The 19248-nt window shown below is 37.7% G+C and overlaps 1 protein-coding gene and 1 pseudogene across 2 annotated transcripts in view; one reads left to right on the top strand and one right to left on the bottom strand.

Moving 5' to 3' along the window:
* The window catches only part of EFCAB3 (EF-hand calcium binding domain 3), a 101448-nt gene that overhangs the window by 16485 nt on the left and 65715 nt on the right, over positions 1 to 19248 (bottom strand). For both annotated transcript variants that reach the window (XM_019732833.2, XM_074320092.1), the window contains 8 exons: positions 18543 to 18596; positions 17843 to 17944; positions 17253 to 17306; positions 11363 to 11453; positions 9467 to 9543; positions 3272 to 3415; positions 2151 to 2222; positions 880 to 1000 (listed from right to left, as the gene is read on the bottom strand). In XM_019732833.2, coding sequence (XP_019588392.2) covers positions 880 to 1000; positions 2151 to 2222; positions 3272 to 3415; positions 9467 to 9543; positions 11363 to 11453; positions 17253 to 17306; positions 17843 to 17944; positions 18543 to 18596 — 715 coding nt within the window. The remainder of the gene's footprint in view (positions 1 to 879; positions 1001 to 2150; positions 2223 to 3271; positions 3416 to 9466; positions 9544 to 11362; positions 11454 to 17252; positions 17307 to 17842; positions 17945 to 18542; positions 18597 to 19248) is intronic.
* On the top strand, positions 15359 to 15629 carry LOC109448000 (barrier-to-autointegration factor; annotated as a pseudogene).

The following is a 19248-nucleotide window of genomic DNA, read 5'->3' as shown; positions in this document are numbered from 1 at the left end:
ATAAGGTATTATTATCACCATTTTATAGATGAGGAAACTGAGGCTGAGAGGTAAAACAATGTGCCAAATTTGTGTACTAATAGCAGGCACTTAATAAACACCTTTGAATTGGAATGAAGAGTAGAATGTTGTGTACCCCCTGTTCCACATCTGACAGAGGTGTAGGAAAGTGTAAAGAGATTTCCCACTGAGGAGCAGAGGATATTTTTACATTATTGATGGTATTCTTTATTTTTAAGTCTCTCTAAGTGGGACAGCAGAATGCTTTGAAAGTATGAGTTGAAAAGATTGAGAATGGCAACATTTAATTTCTGTATTACAATGATAAACATGGACTGAAGAAATTTTTGTTTAGTGATATTTGCTGGAATAAACACGTTTGAGTGTGAGAATGTTTCCTCATCCTTTATTCTCATTCTACTTCTGGCTCTGCTCCAGTCCAAAGGCTACTTTGGGAGGTCTGACTTTGCTGTACCTCATCCCAGAGTCAGAGGACCACTTGAAAGCCCCTGGTAGTTCCAGCATGAATGGGAGGATCTTGTATTCAAACTAGATAGCCAAGCCCACACAAAATCATCCTGGGAAAAGTCTTATTCCTCTGGGATTCTCTAGCCTATGGTAGGAGAGGCTGGACTTTCTTAGCTGTTTTAGGCACTCAGTGGGGCCTGAGGTGAGCCTTGTCATTCCAGAGCCAGGCAGCACTGTGGAGAGGAAGGAATCAAGTCTCACGGTGGGCACTGAGCGCTGGTCCACAGACATTCTCCTTTGTTTCGGAGCAGACCCCAAGAAGTAGGATGTTAGTGAGAGGTTACTGCCTGGTTAATATCCTCATCAGTGCTTCTGAGAAGCTTGTTTTTTGCCCCTTTCTTTGCCACTTACCTTACTATTTCCATTATAGCCTTTTTGGGTAAGGCTGCAGTCTCTACAAGCTTTGATAGGATTTCAAACAATAGGATCCCTGGGTTGCCAGCTAAATCTAAACAGGTCTTCTTTTCTGGAACTATAAAGGGAAGATTCAAAATGCCTCTTGAAACCATCTATCAAGAAAAAAGTACTAAACTGACAGTCTTTTTTATTGTGTTTATACTTTTAATACCAAGTCGAGGACTAGAGAATTACAGAAAAACATTCAAAATCTATTCTATCATAGAAAGGTAGAAAGGTCATTTTTATTACTGAACAGACAAAATAATCATGGAATTAAAAAACACTTTTAGTTAAATGACTTCTAAGTAAATATAGTAATACATTTAACATAAACATGAATTATATGTTAAGGACTATTGTCCTATTCTAGGTAAAGGAGTTGTTGATAAACATATCTCTGGTTTGCAGGCAAACCCTTGTTACTACAGTGGCACTGGAAGCAGTAACTTCTGTTTATCCTAAGAATAGTTCATAGCCTATGAATGGGTGTATTTTCAACACTACGTACAGTATCTGTTATTTGGAATGTATTTATCCTAGAAAACATGATACAAATAGGATTAGGTTTTCCAAGGCAGCCTGTTAAAGTCAAACAACCATTAGAGGACTAACAACCATTAGAGGACTAATATTAGAGGACTAATAACCATAATAAACAAACCATTAGTGGACTAATAAAAATATTAGAGGACTAATAAGCTTACCTCTCCATCATTTATACCCTTAGGTGAGAACATGCTCTCTAACCTCCAGCAGACTCCCCAGCCTTCGCACTGAGGGCAGAGGCTTCATCAGGGTGAGGAAGATATTTGCTGGCAACAGTGAATTATCTACACCCAAATTTGCATGAGAGAGAGCATTTTTCCTTTTTTAAAAACAATTTTTTTCTTGTGTAAAATGAGTACCTTCCAAAGTAGCACGTGCACTTGGTGAGGAATTAAAATTAAAAACCCAATTTTTCTCCACCACTGCCTGAGTGTTCTCAATAGAAGCCAAAAGGTAGTGTCTCCCACAGAAGAACTTGATGCTTATAAGTTAAACTTCTAAAACTGTATCAATTTGCTTAGCAAATATTATTTTGGAGAAGCAGTACAGAAGTAAATCACATTCCAGAGCACACATTCCTGATTTGCCTTCTGATTGGAGGCCTAAATGAATAATATTTATTTTGCAGTGAATTGCACCTACCCAACTGCCCTCTATTCGGTAATGTGTCTACTCACCCACAGCCTTAAGAAAGCAGTTCTTATCTGTCAGCACCGTTACGAAGTCGGAGAAATTCACCTTTCCATCTCCTGTAACAGAAATCTAAGACTCAGAACAAGGGTATAAGATGTATTTTAAGTAACAGAGTATATATTTAACATAAAAATTAAAACACCACGGGCCATTCAGTACTTAAAATCAGAGCATTTTAGGGCTGGAGATATGCTCAGGTAAGGCCTGGGCTTCTTGAAGTGGTCTTAGCACCATTACACCAGTCACACACAGCCCACAGAAGCAATAGTGGGGTGTAAGCATCAAACTAGAGGCTCCCAGTCACTGCAGTCATGCAGACTTGCCATTTTTGCATGGCATCCACCCTCCCCTTCCAACTCCATACGTCTAATAATTCTATTATTATAACATAGCCACGTTGTACCCTGTTTCCTCTAAAATTAAAGGATCGTAAGTGCTATTAGTCATGTGAACGTGTTTCAATGAAAGAATAGAAAAACTGGGCAGAGTTAGTGGAGACAAGTGACACTCTTTAATTAACTGGTGATATTGACTCACATGTGGTCCTGAAGCTGATGGCAGTTGAGTGAGGAGAGGTGAGAGAAGATAATATGCTGAATGTAAATATTTCACACTACATATCAGCTTGGGCTACTAATTGCTATGTCAGTGTATTCAAAGATGACATTATCTATATGCTTTAAAAATATCAACAAAATTGTTGTGGCATTTAAAATTCAATACAGATAGACGCGAATGATGGAAGGAAGATTTATACTCAGATTGCGATTCACAAAGAAACAAACAATTTGGGTTTCCTTGGTAACGTGTTAGTTTGAAATTGTCAGTGCCTTTATATCTGTTATTTCAAGGTACCCTCCAAAATGTACATCATGATGGATAATCTGAATTTGATATTGAAATGTGACAGTCACTTTTAGTTTCCACACAGGATTTTTCAGAGTCTATTTTGTAGCATTGAATTGATTTCGTAAGTTGTACACATACCTCACTGAAACTATTGGCAAATAAGTGAGGTTTATTTCTCATGTTTATACAGTCCCTGAGAGAAAAATATATATTCATAAAAAATTTTATGATAAAAATGATAAGTCAAAGTACTCACGATCAATATCAGCACATTTTAATTCATTATAGACATCGTGCATGGTAAGATTCATTCCCAATTTAGCTAACGTGCACATCATTCCATGTAAATCAATAGAGCCAGTTTTATCCTTGTTAAAGAAGTTGTAGGCATCTTGGAAGGCTGGGGAGATGGAAGCAAGTTAGGACGGTTATTCAAGAATAAATACATAGTCTCATGGAACTAGGACAGACAATACAGTTGATTGGAAATCAACTGTTCTGAAAAAGTATTGACAGCAATGTGAGTACTTAATAGACACTTCTTAAGAAGGATGGTGTCCTTCCATGAGATTTGAACTGGAATAAATTAACTGGTGGAAAACCAAACATGTAGGCAAAATGACCTTTGAAAGATGTCCACCCCAATTACTGGAACCTATGAACATATTACTTTATATGACAAAAAGGAGTTTGCAGATGTAATTAAAATAGATTATCTTGGATTATCTGAGTGGCCCCAATCTAATCACAGTTTCCGTTATGCATCTAGAGAGATAAGGCAGAAGGAGAAGGGAGATTGAAAGCATGAGAAGAACTTGACCCACTGTTGCTGGTTTGAAGATGGAGAGGGCAACGTGACATGGAATGCAGACAGCCTTAAGGGGCTGAGAGAAGCTCCTGGCTGACAACCAGCAAGGAAATGGGGACCTCAGCCCTACAACCAAAAGGAACTGAATTCCACCCTAAACCTGATGAGCTTGGACGCAGATTCTCCTGCAGAGCCTGCAGATGAGAGGCTAGGCTGCAGAAGAGGAAGCAGGTCTTACTTTAGACCGACAGTACTCTGAGGTCTGTGTTTTGTATAGACTCAGAGTTTTTTCAAAGAAATTTGCAAGGAATTAACTGGAGCCAAAATTAGACATGTGTTTTGTAAAATCAGCAAATGAATAAATAAACCCAGAACAAAGTATATCCCCACTTCACCAGAATAAAACTTATTTCATATCACATTCAAGTGTTGGCATCTCTATGTACAACAGTGACTAAATCCCATAGCGATGATACCTGCCACATAACTGTGTCAAAAGTTAACATCTTTCTCCTTTGATGAAAAGCAGGCCTTTCTAGGGTTGGAAACATCTCTGACTTGTTTCTATTTTTTCCCAGTATTCCTAGCATGTTAGTAGGCATCTATGCATTAATGCAGATTAATCAACAAATATTTATTGCATGTCTTCTATGTGTCAGTGCTGTTCTAGGTGTATAGAATATATTAGTGCACTAAAACACAAAGATTTCTGCCCTTATATGAATGTAATAAATAGGTAAACTAGATAACATGTTAGAAAGTGGTAAGTGCTATGGAAAAATGAAAGAGTAATGCAGGGTCCAGGGATTGAGAGTTTCAGGGACTGATGGATAAGTTGCTTGTAATAAGTAGGTGAGATTTAAGCAAAGACTTCAAGGTGGTGAGGGAGTGGATATCTGGGAGAAGAGAAGGAAGAACTAGAGCAAATGCCCTAAGGGGAATGGGCCTGGCATGTTCCAGGAACAGCAAGGCTGTGAGCATGGCTGGAGCAGAGTAGGAAAGTAGGAGCAGTCAGAGAGGTAATGGGAGCGTAGGTGTGGCTATGTTTTAAAATTTATTTTAAATTTTATATCAGATTGGTTTTAGATATAGTTGCGAAGATACACAGAATTCCTGTAGGTCTCTCACCCAGTTTTCCCTAATGTTAACATCTTACATTCCTATGGTCCCTCTGTTACATCTAAGAAGCCAACATCCGTGTGGTACTATTAACTAAACTGCAGACATTATTCAGATTTCACTGGTTTTCCCCTAATGCCCCTTTTCAGTTCCAGGATCCCATCCAGGATACCATTTTACATTTAATTGTCATATTACATTTAATTTACATATTACATTTAATTGTCATGTCTTTTTAGCTTCTCTATGACAGTTTATCAGACGTTTGTTGTTTTTGATGACGTGGGCAGTTTTGAGGAGTATTGTTTAGGTATTTTGTAGAAGTCCCTCTATTTGGGTTTTCCCGATATTTTCCTCATGGTTAGCCTGAGGTTATGGATTTGGGGGAGGAAGACCACAGAAGTAAAGTGCTGTTCTCCTCATTATATCAATGTTACATACTATCAACATGACTTACCACGGATGATGTTAACCATGATTACAGGGCCGAAGCAGTGTTTGTCCACTGTAAAGTTACTTCTTTCCTCTTCCATATTCTTCCTCCATATTCTACTTGGAAGCAAGTCACTAAAGGGTAGTCCAGACGCAAGGGACAGAGGGCTTAGGGACAGGGAGAAGGGGAAATTAAGCTCCACCTCCTGGAGGAGGTAACACATTATTTGGAATTCTTTTGTAAGAGAAATTTATCTCTTCTTCATTTTTTGTATTCAGTTATTCATTTATTTCTATCAGTGTGGACTTAGAGATATTTATTTTATACCTTGCGTTACCATTTAATAGTGTTTTATTTATTTTTCTTGCTCCAATTGTTCCAGCTTTGGCAGTGGTAAGCTCTTTCAGGTTGGCTTCTTTATCCCTTGATAGGCTCCTGTCCTTTTGTTTTTTTGAGCACTTCCTTACTTTCTGGCACTCCAAGGTGTCCCAGGTTCATCTTGTATATTTCCTGCCCAAGCCCTAGAATCAGCCATCTATCCACGGAACTCTGTTCTTGTATAGGAAGCTGACATTAGAAGTCAGGATCTGGGTGCTGGGTATTTTTGTTGCTATGGGGGTGTTAATGCCTCCTTCAGAGCTAGGAAATAGACGCCCGCATACTAACCCACGTAAACACATACATCTCTAATGACTTCTTGATCTAGCCATCTGTATCCATATTCAGCTAAACATGAGTTCCCACTGATGTCTCAGACCTTAATCCAATACCATTGGTTTATGTTAGCCTTCTCCCCTTGTTTATCTGCCACTTCCCACTCCAACAATGAGAAAGCTGGCTCCCACCATCCATTCACTTATTTACTTAATCCTAGTATGCATGTGCAACAGCTTCAGAATTGTTCATCTATACCCTTATGAGAAACAACTTCACAAACTCGAGCATGCTGTTTATGTACAAGTCCTTTTGTGTTCAGTCTTACGGATTCCAGTCGAAACACCTTCAGTTACTTAGGTCAGCTCCTCCCTCTTCCCCCACCTGACTTGTGTTTTAACATAACTGTGGCTGTTGCTAGAAAAACAGACTTTTGATAGGAGCTGAGCAGAAGTAGGGAGATTAGTATCAGGCTAGCTATCGCGGGTGAGCAATAACAGTGCCTCAGACCAGGGTTGTAGCAGTGGAGGTGGTAACAAGTGACTGACTTCTAGATATATTTTAAAGGTAGAGCCAGTGAGATTTCCTGATGGATTCAGAGGTAGGGTAAGAGAAAAGAGTCAATGGTGACACCGACGTTTTTTCTAGAGCAAGCAGAAGGATGAAATATCATCATCTGAGAGGGGAAGGTTGTGGGTAGAACAAGTTTTAGGAGTAAGAGGCTGAGGTGAGGGAAGCATAGGGAATTCAATGGGTATGGAGGCTCAGTGTGGGAAGATGAAAAAGTTCTGGAGGTGGATGTTGGTGATGGTTACAGAACAATGTGAATATATTTAATGCCACTGACTTGTATGCACACTTAAAATGGTTACAATTGTAATTTTTATTTTATGTATATTTTACCACAATAAAAAAAGAGTAAGAGGAATACCTCAGGAGTTCAGTTTTTGACATGTTGAGTTTGAGGTTTCCACTAGACATACAATTGGAGATGTTGAGTAGGCAGTTAGGTATGAGTCTGGGCTGGACGTACACATTTGGGAATTGTTGGCATTTAGATGGCATTTAAAGCCTAAGACTAGAAGTAAGGATATAAAGAAGGGGACATGTCGAGACTGATACCTTTAAAAAAAAAGAATAAAACTATAAAGAAAAGATAAAGCCCGTGACTGGATGAGATCCCTACATGTGTGAGTGGGATAAAGAGGAGAAGAGGATCAAGTATTGAGCTCTGGGCTACTCGAGCATTAAGAGGAATTAGGAGAAGGGGAGGACCTAGCCAAAGGGACTGAGGAGTGACATCTTTTTTGAAGAATTTTCCTGCAAAGAGGAGCAAAAAAATTATGTGGTAGCTGGAGGGGGAAATGGAGTCACAAAACATTTTTTAAAGGGAAATAACAGTAATTTTGTATGATCATAGAAATGATATGATAAAGAGGGGAAAAGATTGGTGTTGGAGACATGACAATTTCTTGGGTTATTTCTTTGAATATGAGAGAGGGGATGGGTTCTAACCCACACTAGAAGGATTAACTTAAGAGTACAATGTTCATTTGTGGAACAGGGAGGCAGGCAGAGTTTGTGGGTACAGATGCTGGTAGGAGGTAGATATGGAGGTGGGAACCTGTGGAAGTTCTATTCTGATTGCAGAATCAGAATTCTCTGATTATAGAGAACTAGGAAGCAAGGATATCAATTGAGATTGAGGATGGGAGCAGCTGTTGGGGATTTGGAGGTGTTTAATAAATACTTGTAGAATGTACAAATTAACCTCTCAAGGAAAGTTGTGAGAATTAAGCACTGTAACAACCACATTTTCTGCTTTCCGTATCTGACGCTTTGACATCTGAGGCCTTGCTGATCCTGGAGGGACTGCCCCTCCCAGACCTAGCCATTTCCTAGAGACAGTCCAAGACTCGCCTCTGAGCATGCTTTGCATGGGCAAACCAACCAATTCAGAGTCCATATTCCCAACCACCTACCTTCTCAGGCTCCTATACTCTGGACCACTATTCCTCTGTCTAATCACTGCAGGGCCAGGTACCAGACAACTAGGGACAGCCCTACACCCCAGAGCTACTGAAATTATTTGAACTAGCCATTTCTAAATCTGCGTATCCTGCCTTGCTTATTCCTTCCTGCAGAAACCACAGTAAAGGCTCTTGACCCGCCCTCCCTCCCCACCCCTTTGCCTCCTGACCAACTCTGGTGCTTCCCTGTGTGGCTCTGCATGGTTTGCTGTGCCCTTATTTCTAGGGATCTGTGAGTATAAAACAAGTTTCCCTCCATGACAGTCATTTCTGTGTCTGTATGTCTTACAATACCTGATTAAATCCTGGGTTCCCTTACAACAAGCACCAGTGTATATTAATGCAAGTTAAAAACCTCAATTTTATAAAGCCATAAACAGTTATTAATTATTAAGGCAGCTAGCTCAGTTTTACAATTAAACATGGAATTCTGATCTTGACAGCTTTTGTGTTTTCCAAACCAACTTTCTCGGCAATAAAAGTGATTCTTTGATTCCTTTCTCTCTCCTGGGTCAATTTCTCATTTGGTTCCAAAGTTGGAGGGGGTCTTCTAGAACCCAAACACAGCCGCGTTTGACTTCCTTTTAGTTTTTCTAGTGTGTCATGCTTTCTCTGTTCTCTAGGCCTTTGCAGATTCCACTCGTTCTGCCCAGAATACTCCCCTCTGAGGTCTCTGACTGATTTACCCCTCATTATTCAATCTTTTCTGGGATTCCCCTCCTAACCTGAGAAGACTAAGTGAGGAGACTTTCTTTTATGCTCTTGTAACACTCTGTATTTCCTCTATCATAACTTGTATCACATTGTAATTTAAATGTTACAATCAACAAGTTCATGGTTTAATTGTCTTATAAGACCTTCTATCAGGGCAGGGACCATGTCTGTCTTGTCTATTCCATGCCTAAGTATGCTGTTGGCTTTAAATAAATATGTATTGTTTGGATTAATGAGCTGTAGCCAGTGTAGCTCATTTTATCATTGTAATTTATTTTTCTATGAGAAATTGTGGGACTTTAGTTGTGATTATGCTGCACTATTACTTGATTTCTATTTGACCTTGCATTTGTTCTTTTCCACACCCACAGGTTCTTCCTTGATTGTTTTTCTTTTGTTTTTGTTTTGTTTTATTTTTTCCTTTTCTTTTTTCTTTGTCTACCACAAGTTCTTCTTTGAATAAAAATATTTGGCCAGGACTGTCTAAATTCTGGGAAGATGTCTATTTAAAAGTAAATCCCCTTCCGTCCTACAAATTAGACATTGAATTAAAAATTTTATTTTCTGCTTTCAAATAACACAGTACTCATAGACAACCCTTAAAATCCCCAAATTCTCTTAGAGGAAAAAAAAAGATCAGATATATTAAGGGGCTTTTGTTTATGTTTTCATTTTGGGGAGGATTCTCATTACCTTGCATTTGTGAAGCACTCAACTTCCTTTGTTTGTGCCGTAACTGGCATGGGAGAAATCCTAGTAAATTTTTATCCCTGAGAAAAGACATGAGAAGAATTAATGTATATTTGAAACCAGCAAATATTAGTTCCATTCATCAGTTTTTGCTGACTGGAGGACTGTAACCATCACAATATATCAAGAGTCATACCACCTAAGGGACCTGTTACTGCCACTCGCCAGTGGGATGGACAGTGAGAAAATGTTGGCCACTGAGGTCCACCTCTGCCCTATCCTTGCCCATAACCCTTACCCCTTAAAAAAATCTGATTTCCCCTATTTTACAAAAGAGGAAACTGAGGCTCAAAGGGATTAAATAACTTGCCCTAAGTCACACACATAATAAGAGGAAGTCCTGGGATTCAAACCCAGGTTTATCTGACTCCAAAGCTCAAGAATGTAGGCCTTACACTATTCCTATTGTTAGAAATATAAGTTGTTTCAAATTTTTAACTAGTTTAAATATTCTTATCATGAATATCCTTACAGCAAAACTTTTGTACCCATGATTATTTTATGACTTGCCAAGTGGTATTTTATCAGCAATATGAGAAGGACAGAGGTAGATCAATCTCTGTCTCTATATATAGATAGATAGATAGATAGATAGATAGATAGATAGATAGATAGATAGATTATCTATCTATATTATCTGTCTATCTATCTATCACTTCTGGAAAGTTTGGAACCCTGGGTGACCTTTCATTTCCTCAGGAAAATAAAATCTGGAAGACGAGGAAAAACAATTATACTTTGGGGAAGTTTTGTATAGATTTACAGTAAGTTGTTAGGACAGAACATAAAAATGTATTACGGAAAACTGCGCTTGCTTATAATAAAGTAATTTAAAAATAAAGTTATAATAATTATCATTTTATAAATTAATTTTATTTAATATACATTTAGCTTTGATACTAGTAGAACTAAAAGTTTTAAAAATATGGAAAATAGTGTTTTTATTTTATAATGTTTCAAAGGCTCGAAGAACCTTAGACTTGGACCAAACCCAGTCCAGCCTTTCATCTCATGTAGGAATTCACTCTACTTGTGGTCTTATCTAGTCTTTGCTTGACTACTTTCAGTGACAAAGAAGTCACTACTTCAAAAGATAGCTTGTAATTCAGGGTGATAAGTTCAAGGTATTTGGCTGTTATAAGGTTGTATATATTCCTGTAGCAATGGCGTCATCAGGGACACTAGGAGAAGCACTCTCAAAATGGATAAGAAAATGGATAATTGTGAGAGAGGAGATAGGCTTTTCTTCTTATGATCAGGCTTTCACTTTCAGTCATTAGTGGCTACTGTTTATTGGAATTTGTTGTTACTAGACTAAGAAAAAGCTATTGTTAGCTTTTGACAAAGCTATTGTCACAGGCAAACCTCCCTTCCCAATTTTAGCCCAAGCTTAGTCATGGCTCATTTACCAAATTTCATTTACTGACCATATTTGAGCTACAGACCTTTTCTCTATTCTCTGACTTGCTTAGGGGTTTAGGTCTTCTTTATGAGCCTTCAATTTATTCTGGCACTCAAAATATCTTAATGTATAACTGACAACTTCTTAAGCCTTCTAAGGTATTCTGTCCCCTCACACAAAGATAGCCTCTCATATAGGAGAACAGGAAGAAGAACTCTTTGTCTCTCCAATGAAAAAGGACATATATATTTTTCTCTTCATAAACATGTTTACCTTCAATTCAGATGTTTGTTTTATAACTAAATCTATCACAGAACAGATATTTTAAGAGCATTCTAACTTGTTTCACCATAGCCTTTATGAGTATTTAATATATTCATCACCTTAATAATTCTTTATCTTAATATATTTATCACCTTAATACATTCATTGCTTACCTCTTGCCATGGGAGCTGGGTACTTTTTTTAGAGGATTCAGCTTAAGTTTTGACTTACTGTCAGAAACTGCCATGTTGTCAGTAACTCTGTCTGAAATTCAGAAGGTACAATTAAGGATCAAATCACAGATTAATTTCTCTATATTCTTTTGCAACCTTCCCAGCTCAAGACCTGGAGTTTGAAGTCCAGGGCCTTAAGGAATAGTAATATGTGTAAATTCAAGTTAGAGGTTTGTGCAAAGTCGAAAGGCCATGAGGAAGGACCCCTTTTTCTATTCCAAGATCTCTAAGCAAACTTCCAATGCTGTTTTGCTGCCCTAACCACTCCTGAATGGACTTTATTGCTATGGCCTCCCTAGTCCTTCCCTTTCCACTTCTGTCTAGTTTGAGAAGTAGGGGCTATAGACCAGAAGCTAGGTTGTTGGGGCTTCCCCCTTTTATTGTTGGTTTTCTCTCTCTAATTGTCTTTTCCTAATGTAAAGTGTATAAGGTAGTTCACTAACAAGAAAACTGGGCTGCTGACTTAGGAATATTAAACAATCATATACTATTAAACCAGGAAGAAAAAGTCTCTGAGTGTTCAGTCAGAGTTTGATCAATTTTACCAGGCCTTCATCTCAGAGCCTAGAAAGCATTTGCTTCTAAACAATTACATGTGCTCAAAATCTGGAAACCTACCACAGCTGGGAACTCCGGAGAGGCTCAATAATTTAGGCACTTGGAAGGCACTGTGAAGTCATCCTCCTGGATCAAAATTATCATTACTTTAAAAAAACTACCTTCAATCTCTCACAGAGATGATAGATTTAAAAAAATAAATAAAGACTCAGTAGATTCCCACAAAATCCAGATATTTATCTACTTTTAGTTTGTGCTACTTTCTACTTCTGGGCTTCAATCAGATAAGAATCCCATAAAGGGTTTGTTCCATCACACAACTGTGACCTCATTCACTTCTCAGGCTCAGGCCCAGGGGAAGAATGACCCCCAGCTCCTTCTAGCTTTAGAGCCACAGTGTTTTCAATGTAGTTCCTTCAGCACCCGTGGGTGTGATTTACAGAATCAGAACATTTGACACTGTTGGGATTTTAGGGAAGGGGAAGTTTTGTTTTTTAAAACTATAGTAATATATTTCCATATGCAACAGTAGTGGATTGAAAGTTGTTCAAGTACAAAATTTTACCCAACTCCCTTGATTGGTGATTAAGAACAATTTCATAAATTGTTTAAACCTAGGAAGAGGCACCAAAAAAATCACACTCTTCCAGGTTTGTAGTCAGTCTACAGTATTATTGATTTAAAAAGAGCAACTGAAGAAAGGATTATGACTGTTTCAATCAGCAACTTTAATATTCAAGATCTAACGTGTCTCAGGGTATTGTAAATCCTCTAGCACAGGAGTTAGGAGCACCTTTAGTCCTCAGGATGGGTAAGCACACATACCTCTGACACCATAGGCTTAGTGTGAGCCCTCACTATTGTTTCAGGCTTCACTTAGTGGCTCCAATTCTAGAGGTTTCCTATTATTATGAGCGTAATTTGACTTTTCCCTAGTCTTTCCAAACTTGGTACATTGTCTCCCATTCTGGTCAGGGATATAGAGGGAAAGAAAGGGAAGTTTAATTTACAAATTAATTAAACAAATATTTAATAAGGGCCTGCTATGTTAGGGGCTACCAAGATTTAAAGTGGGGATAATTGGATGGGGTGGTTGAGAAATAGAATTTAAAAATTATTATTATTAATTTCTTTTTTAAATTGTGGTAAAATACATATATCATAAAATTTACTATCTTAACCATTTTTAAGTGTACAATTCAGTATTGTTAAGTATATTCATGTTATCGTGCACAATCTCCAGAACTTTTTCATCTTACAAAAATGAAACTCTATAGTCATGAAACAATAACTCCCCAATTACCCTTCCCCTTCCTGGCAACTACCATTCTTTCTGTTTCCATGAATTTGACAGCTCTAGAAACCTCATGTAAATGCAATCATACTGTATTTATCTTTTTGTGACTGGCTTATTTCACTTAACAATAATGTCCTCAAGGCTCATTCATGTTGTAACGTGTGTCAGAATTTCCTTCCTTTTTAAGGCTGAACAATAATTTATTTGTTGATGGACATTTGGGGTTGCTTCCACCTTTTGGCTATTAGGAATAATACTGCTATGATGCGAGGTCTGACAATTAAGTTTGCGAACTCATCCTAGAAAAAGTGCTACATACCTCATTACTGAATATCACTATGGTCACCTTCGAAGGACTCCCCTTGGGAAGCTATGCACCGAAGCCAGCACCTAGTCAACCCTTCAAAGCAATTTTGGAACTTTTTCTGGAATGGCCATCAGAGCTATCATCATGTTACCCTTGATGTCCTAAATGTCATCAAAATGTCTTCCTTTCAATATTTTCTTTATTTTCAGGTAAAGAAAGAAGTCACTGGGGGCCAGATCAGGTGAGTAGGGAGGGTGTTCCAATACAGTTATTTGTTTACTGGTTAAAAACTCCCTCACAGACAGTGCCGTGTGAGCTGGTGCATTGTCATGATGCCATGAATTGTTGGTGAAAGTTCAGGTCGTCTAACTTTTTCATGCAGCCTTTTCAGCACTTCCAAATAGTAAACTTGGTTTGTCCAGTTGGTACAAATTCATAATGAATAATCCTTCTGATATCAAAAAAGGTTAGCAACATTGTTGCAACAAGTTTGCAAACTTAATTGTCAGAACTTGTATGTTAGAGTTTCTCTATCTCTCTAATAAGTGTGGTTTTAGAAATCTTCACATAGAACCCCACAACCCAAGCATCATGAAGAAACAGTAAAGTCAAAAGCCCCTGGTCTATACAGAAGATACCAAGAATAAGGACGATAATGGAGGAGGAAGACAGTGAGACCAGTGCTATTTCTTATAAAATGCTCTGAGTTGCATCTTACCTTATTTATTTACTATAAAGGTCATAATTAATAAATAAATATTTCTTCTATTAGGATTTATATTTTCATAACAGGCAAAAATGATTAACAGATTATAGAATTTCCTTTTCTTCTTCCTTTTGTTCTTTAACATCGTCTCCATCTTTCCCATCATCTTGACCCCCGCCACTACCGTTGTCATGACTACCATTTATTGCATTAAGTATATCACCTGGCTTATCTATGTTAATTTCAGAGCAAGATGCGACCCTAGAGAATCTTTTAGTTCAATGCCTCATTTTCCATACGGAGACACTAAAATTCAGTCAGGTTAAATTATTTGTCAACAAGTTAATGGCAGAACAGGGACCAGGTCTCTGCACAAAGAAATACTGTATACTACAGATGAGAATGGCGGCTGGATTTACCAGAGAAAAGGGAAGATTTTTTCCCCCCACTAGATACTGCTAAATGACTTTTCCAAGTGGGTCTATAGTGATGGCAACTCTTACCTAAAACATATCATTAAGCCCCTTTCCCATACTCTCACCAGAACTAAATGTTCTCAGTCTTGTTAATTTTTGCTTGTCCGATGAGTGAAAATAGTTCTGTATCTTGTTTTCTTTTGAACTTCCATCATTATTGGAGAAGTTAAACATCTTCCAATATTTTATTGGGCATTTACATTTCCTCTTTTATGAATTACCTATTTGTATATTTGCCTATTTTTCTACGCTCAATATGTTTGTTTTTTTTTAATCAATGTATTAGGGCTTTTTCTACCTTAGGGTTATTAGCTCTTTGTCTTGCAACCATTCTATCCTCATCATTTGACTTTCTTCAATTTTCTCTTAAATGTTCCCTTATGAATGAAATAAAAATTTGTTTTTCATTTTTCATTCAGCTCCTTAAGTGTGTGGCATTCCCAGGCCTGGCTAAGTCCTGCAAGTGGCATCCCCAACATATCCTTTAAAAAGCATTTTTGGGTTAGTGGGTTGAGGTATGTATGAGCAGGAGCAGCCAGGCAGCTGGAGCTGGATTTAAGGGAACGGGAGCTGCCAATTAATACTGATCAAGATGACAACCTCCCCAAAGCACTGACACTTCATGGTAGAGCCAACAGGGGAAAAGCCAGTGGGGAGCCCGGATGGGATTGGTGAAGTCCTGGGCAAGAAGCTGGGTGAAAGGGGCTTTGACAAGGTGCCTGTATGGTCCTTGGCAGTTTCTGGTGCTGAAGAAAGATGAAGACCTCTTCCAGGAATGGCTAGAAGACACATGCGGAGCCAACACCAAGTAGTCCCAGCACGGCTTTGGGTGCCTTTGAGAGTGGTGCGACGCCGTCTTGTGATGCTTTCTGGGGAGCCCCCAATCCCTAGCCCCAGCCTCGAGTCTCCAGAGTTTGCAGTCAAGTGGGGGCTCCTTCCTTGTCTTCTTCAAATGTCCTCCTTTGTCTACTCACCCCCGACATCCTCCAGAGTCGTCCAGGAGTTCTCTCCCCTCACCATTTCAACTTTTTTGGAATTCCCACTCTTGCATGCATCTCCTTTCTCTTTTCTCTGCCAGTTTCACGTCAATAATTACCAGCTTTTCTGAGTGGATTCCTGGCCCCTTCCCTCACTTCCACCCTTACCTCTGGTCTGTTTTATGCCATTTGGTTTCTCTTTTGGCAGAACAGTCACTGCCCTTATAAAGTACTTTAAATCAATAAAGTCAGTGGCCTTCAAAAAAAATAATAAAAGCATTTTTTGGAGATATTATTTCTTCATGAGTTACATTTACTTCATTATGATACTAAAAAGGCTACTTTCAGCAGTTTTTAGAAGGGCTCAGTTTCTCTGAAGGATATAATGATGTCTGTAACATTCACCATCAGCTGACACTTGGGTCATTAGTTTCCCAAGTTCCTCATCCTTGAGTCTAAGTCCCATGTTTTCCATGGGAAGGGGTTCCACTTTTTTGATTTTGACTCTTGGTCCTTAGGAAAGAAGGACATGGTTTATATAATTGTTGGAAAAATAAGAAACAAGTATTGATATTTAAGAGAGAAAAATGCTGATCATGGTCCTGCATCATAAATTCCTAATTGGAGAGTAAAGCACAGGGCACAAAGAAACTGCTAACATATAGACCTCCCTAGATTCAGACATGTCTGTTGAAAGTAGGAAAAAAATAGAGAAAGATAACCATTGAGATAACGGTAAACAGTAAACAGTATTTACCCTTATGGGGAGGGATTAGATCAGTGGTAGGTGGCAGGACTTTCACTTTTTGTTTTATTGAGATATAATTGACATATAACATTATATTAGTTTCAGGGGTACAACTTGATTTAATATTTGTAGATGCTGCAAAATGATCACCACAGTAAGTCTAGTTAATATCCATCACCATATATAGTTACAATTTTTTTCCTTGTGATGAGAAATTTTAAGATCTATGCTTTTAGCAACTTCAAATATACAATATGATATTATTAAATATAGTCACCATGCTGTTCCTTACATCCCCATGACTTCCATTTCTTTATATCAGTTTTTTAAGTGGTAGAATTGGATACTTTCCTTACAGTATTTTGTGTTTTAAAAATATTTTTCTAATTAAAAATTAAACCATAATTGTTTACACAGAATTGGTGTGGAAAGCAGAAATGGGGTATTTTACATAACCTATCAAGGGGACACTGCTTTAGTTTTCCATGAGAGATCAAGAGAGAGAAATAAGCAAGTATCATGACTCCTGGTTGAAAAAACTACCAATCTGTACAGTTCTAGCCAGAAAATGGTGTTAGAAACTTCCTACAGTAATGAGATACTTTAATCCCAAAAGGCCAATGCACCCAAAGAAGAATGGTAAATTATGAGTCATAACAATGGACCGATAAATTGGCAAGAACCAATGTTGGAACATTTAAAAGAAATGCTAAACATCAGAATTTTATTTTACTTGCTCCTTCATCATGCCTCTCACTCACCATCCAGGGCCTTCACACCTTTGAGCAATCTATTCTTACGTTCTTTTCCATCAGCTGTAATATAAGACACAATTAAGAATACAGGTTAAATGATGGAAAGATTAACAAAGCACAAAGAAAACACAACATTCATAATTTCAGGGAAAATAACCCCTTAAGATTTGTTTAGAAGTTTATTCTGTTTTATCCTCAAGTAAGAATGAAACCAAAGATGAAGAAAGCTTTCATTGGAAAAAAAAAATGCTTTCACTGATATAAATGTACCTATTGGTTGGATTTAAAACAGCATTTATTTCCCTGTTTCTTTTTCCTCCTTCTCTTCCTCCCCTGGTTTCCCTCATTTCCTCGGCCATGATTTGGATTAGGCAGTGCTCCCAGGGTGACAGTATGGTTTAGCTTTCATGGTGTGACACTTGTGAAAGATGTTGCCAATTTTCAGTATTAAAATGTAAACGATAAGAAGAGGATTTCTTTTTGTGTAGAAATTGTGTTTCTGAACAGGTTTCATTGGACATACACACATATAATATCAGAAGTTTTCACACACAAGCCCATAAATCCCAGCTTCGAAGACTGTGCTAAATCCTCACCGGGACCTGGCAGAGTTTTCGGCGGCTCCTCCTTCTCATCAGTGAGTACGAGCCCAGTTTTCCTCAGCACGTTGTCCAGGTTACTGACATCAACCTTCTCTTCTTTGGAAAGATGGGAATTGTTAATTTGTAAGAATTTTAGGAATGGACTAGTAATGATTGATTTTAAATTATGTCAAATTATGTGACATCCTTAATTAGTTAGTAGAGCAAATTGACTATGCAATTTGTTAAGCTATGTAGATTTGAAGGACATGTGAGTGTGTTAAGCTAGATATAGAATTTATACTTTTAATTCAAGCTAAAGAAAAGCCTATATAATTCCAGATACAAGTCAAATGTAATTGTATTTCTGAATTATGGGGTCTTTTGACACACACAGTTAGCATATTTCCTGGCTATTCTACAAAAGCTTCACCTTGAGATGGAACTGTGTTGACCTATATTTTGGTTGTTTAAACAATGGTGAAGTAGAAAACATTATGGGTGAACACAAACAATATAGGTCTATACAGGAAAAATCCCAAATCAAACAGTAAGATTATAAAACAAACATTTAACCATCAAATTTATAGGGAGTCAACTTAGTATGTCAGTAATAGCTCCAAGAGAAAACTGTTTAAAGACGTCTTTTTTCTTTCTATAAAGCATTAGGTCTTAGTAAATAATGAATTCCTTTTCACCACAACTTCTTACTCACCTGTAAAAGCTTTTGCCTTATCCATCACCACATTCAAATCAGCCATTTCATTCTCTGTAAGAAAAGAATTCAGGCATAGAGACCTACTCTTAGACTTAGAAGAATGACATGAAAAATTTAAGTTGTAATATAAAGGGTTAGAATTCAGCTGTTTTTCATGATTTTCTTTAGTAACTTTTAACTCAAAATAAACAAGAAACGGAAAGAAAAAGATCAAAGTGATAATCTAAAGTGAGCATTCATTTAATTAATACCACTTTCTATAAAGTATCAAATGACCCTTTATATAGAGAAGAAGTTTAATAGTAGTCCCTTCTAACAGACCTTTCCCTTCAGACCCAATAAGGGGAATGTATTTCAGTAGACAAGACTGAATTTGAACCTAGACGTCATTTATTTACATAAGCAGCTGACCTTTAAACCGTCACAGTGTGCCATCTTCCCACTCTCTAAATTTTGCTTATGTTCCCCACCTCCATCTCACAGGACTGTAAGATATTTGAGAGCAGGAATCATGCCTTAATTTTATTTATACCACCAGGCATAAGTTGTTCACTCTCTAGTTCAGTGTTTTGCATATAGTTTGTGCTAGCTAATGAATGAAAGAATTGCAGTGGTACCGAAATAGTCACACTGTTGGGTTAGAAAACAATATAATCTTTCTTTTTTAATCAAGGGTTTTTAAAATACTTCATTGGTAACAGTA

The sequence above is a fragment of the Rhinolophus sinicus genome, linkage group LG15, assembly GCF_036562045.2.
Source record: "Rhinolophus sinicus isolate RSC01 linkage group LG15, ASM3656204v1, whole genome shotgun sequence".
Classification (NCBI taxonomy): Eukaryota; Metazoa; Chordata; class Mammalia; order Chiroptera; family Rhinolophidae; genus Rhinolophus; species Rhinolophus sinicus.
The sequence above is the reverse complement of the archived record's forward strand: the minus strand, read 5'-3'. Positions and strand labels throughout refer to the sequence as shown.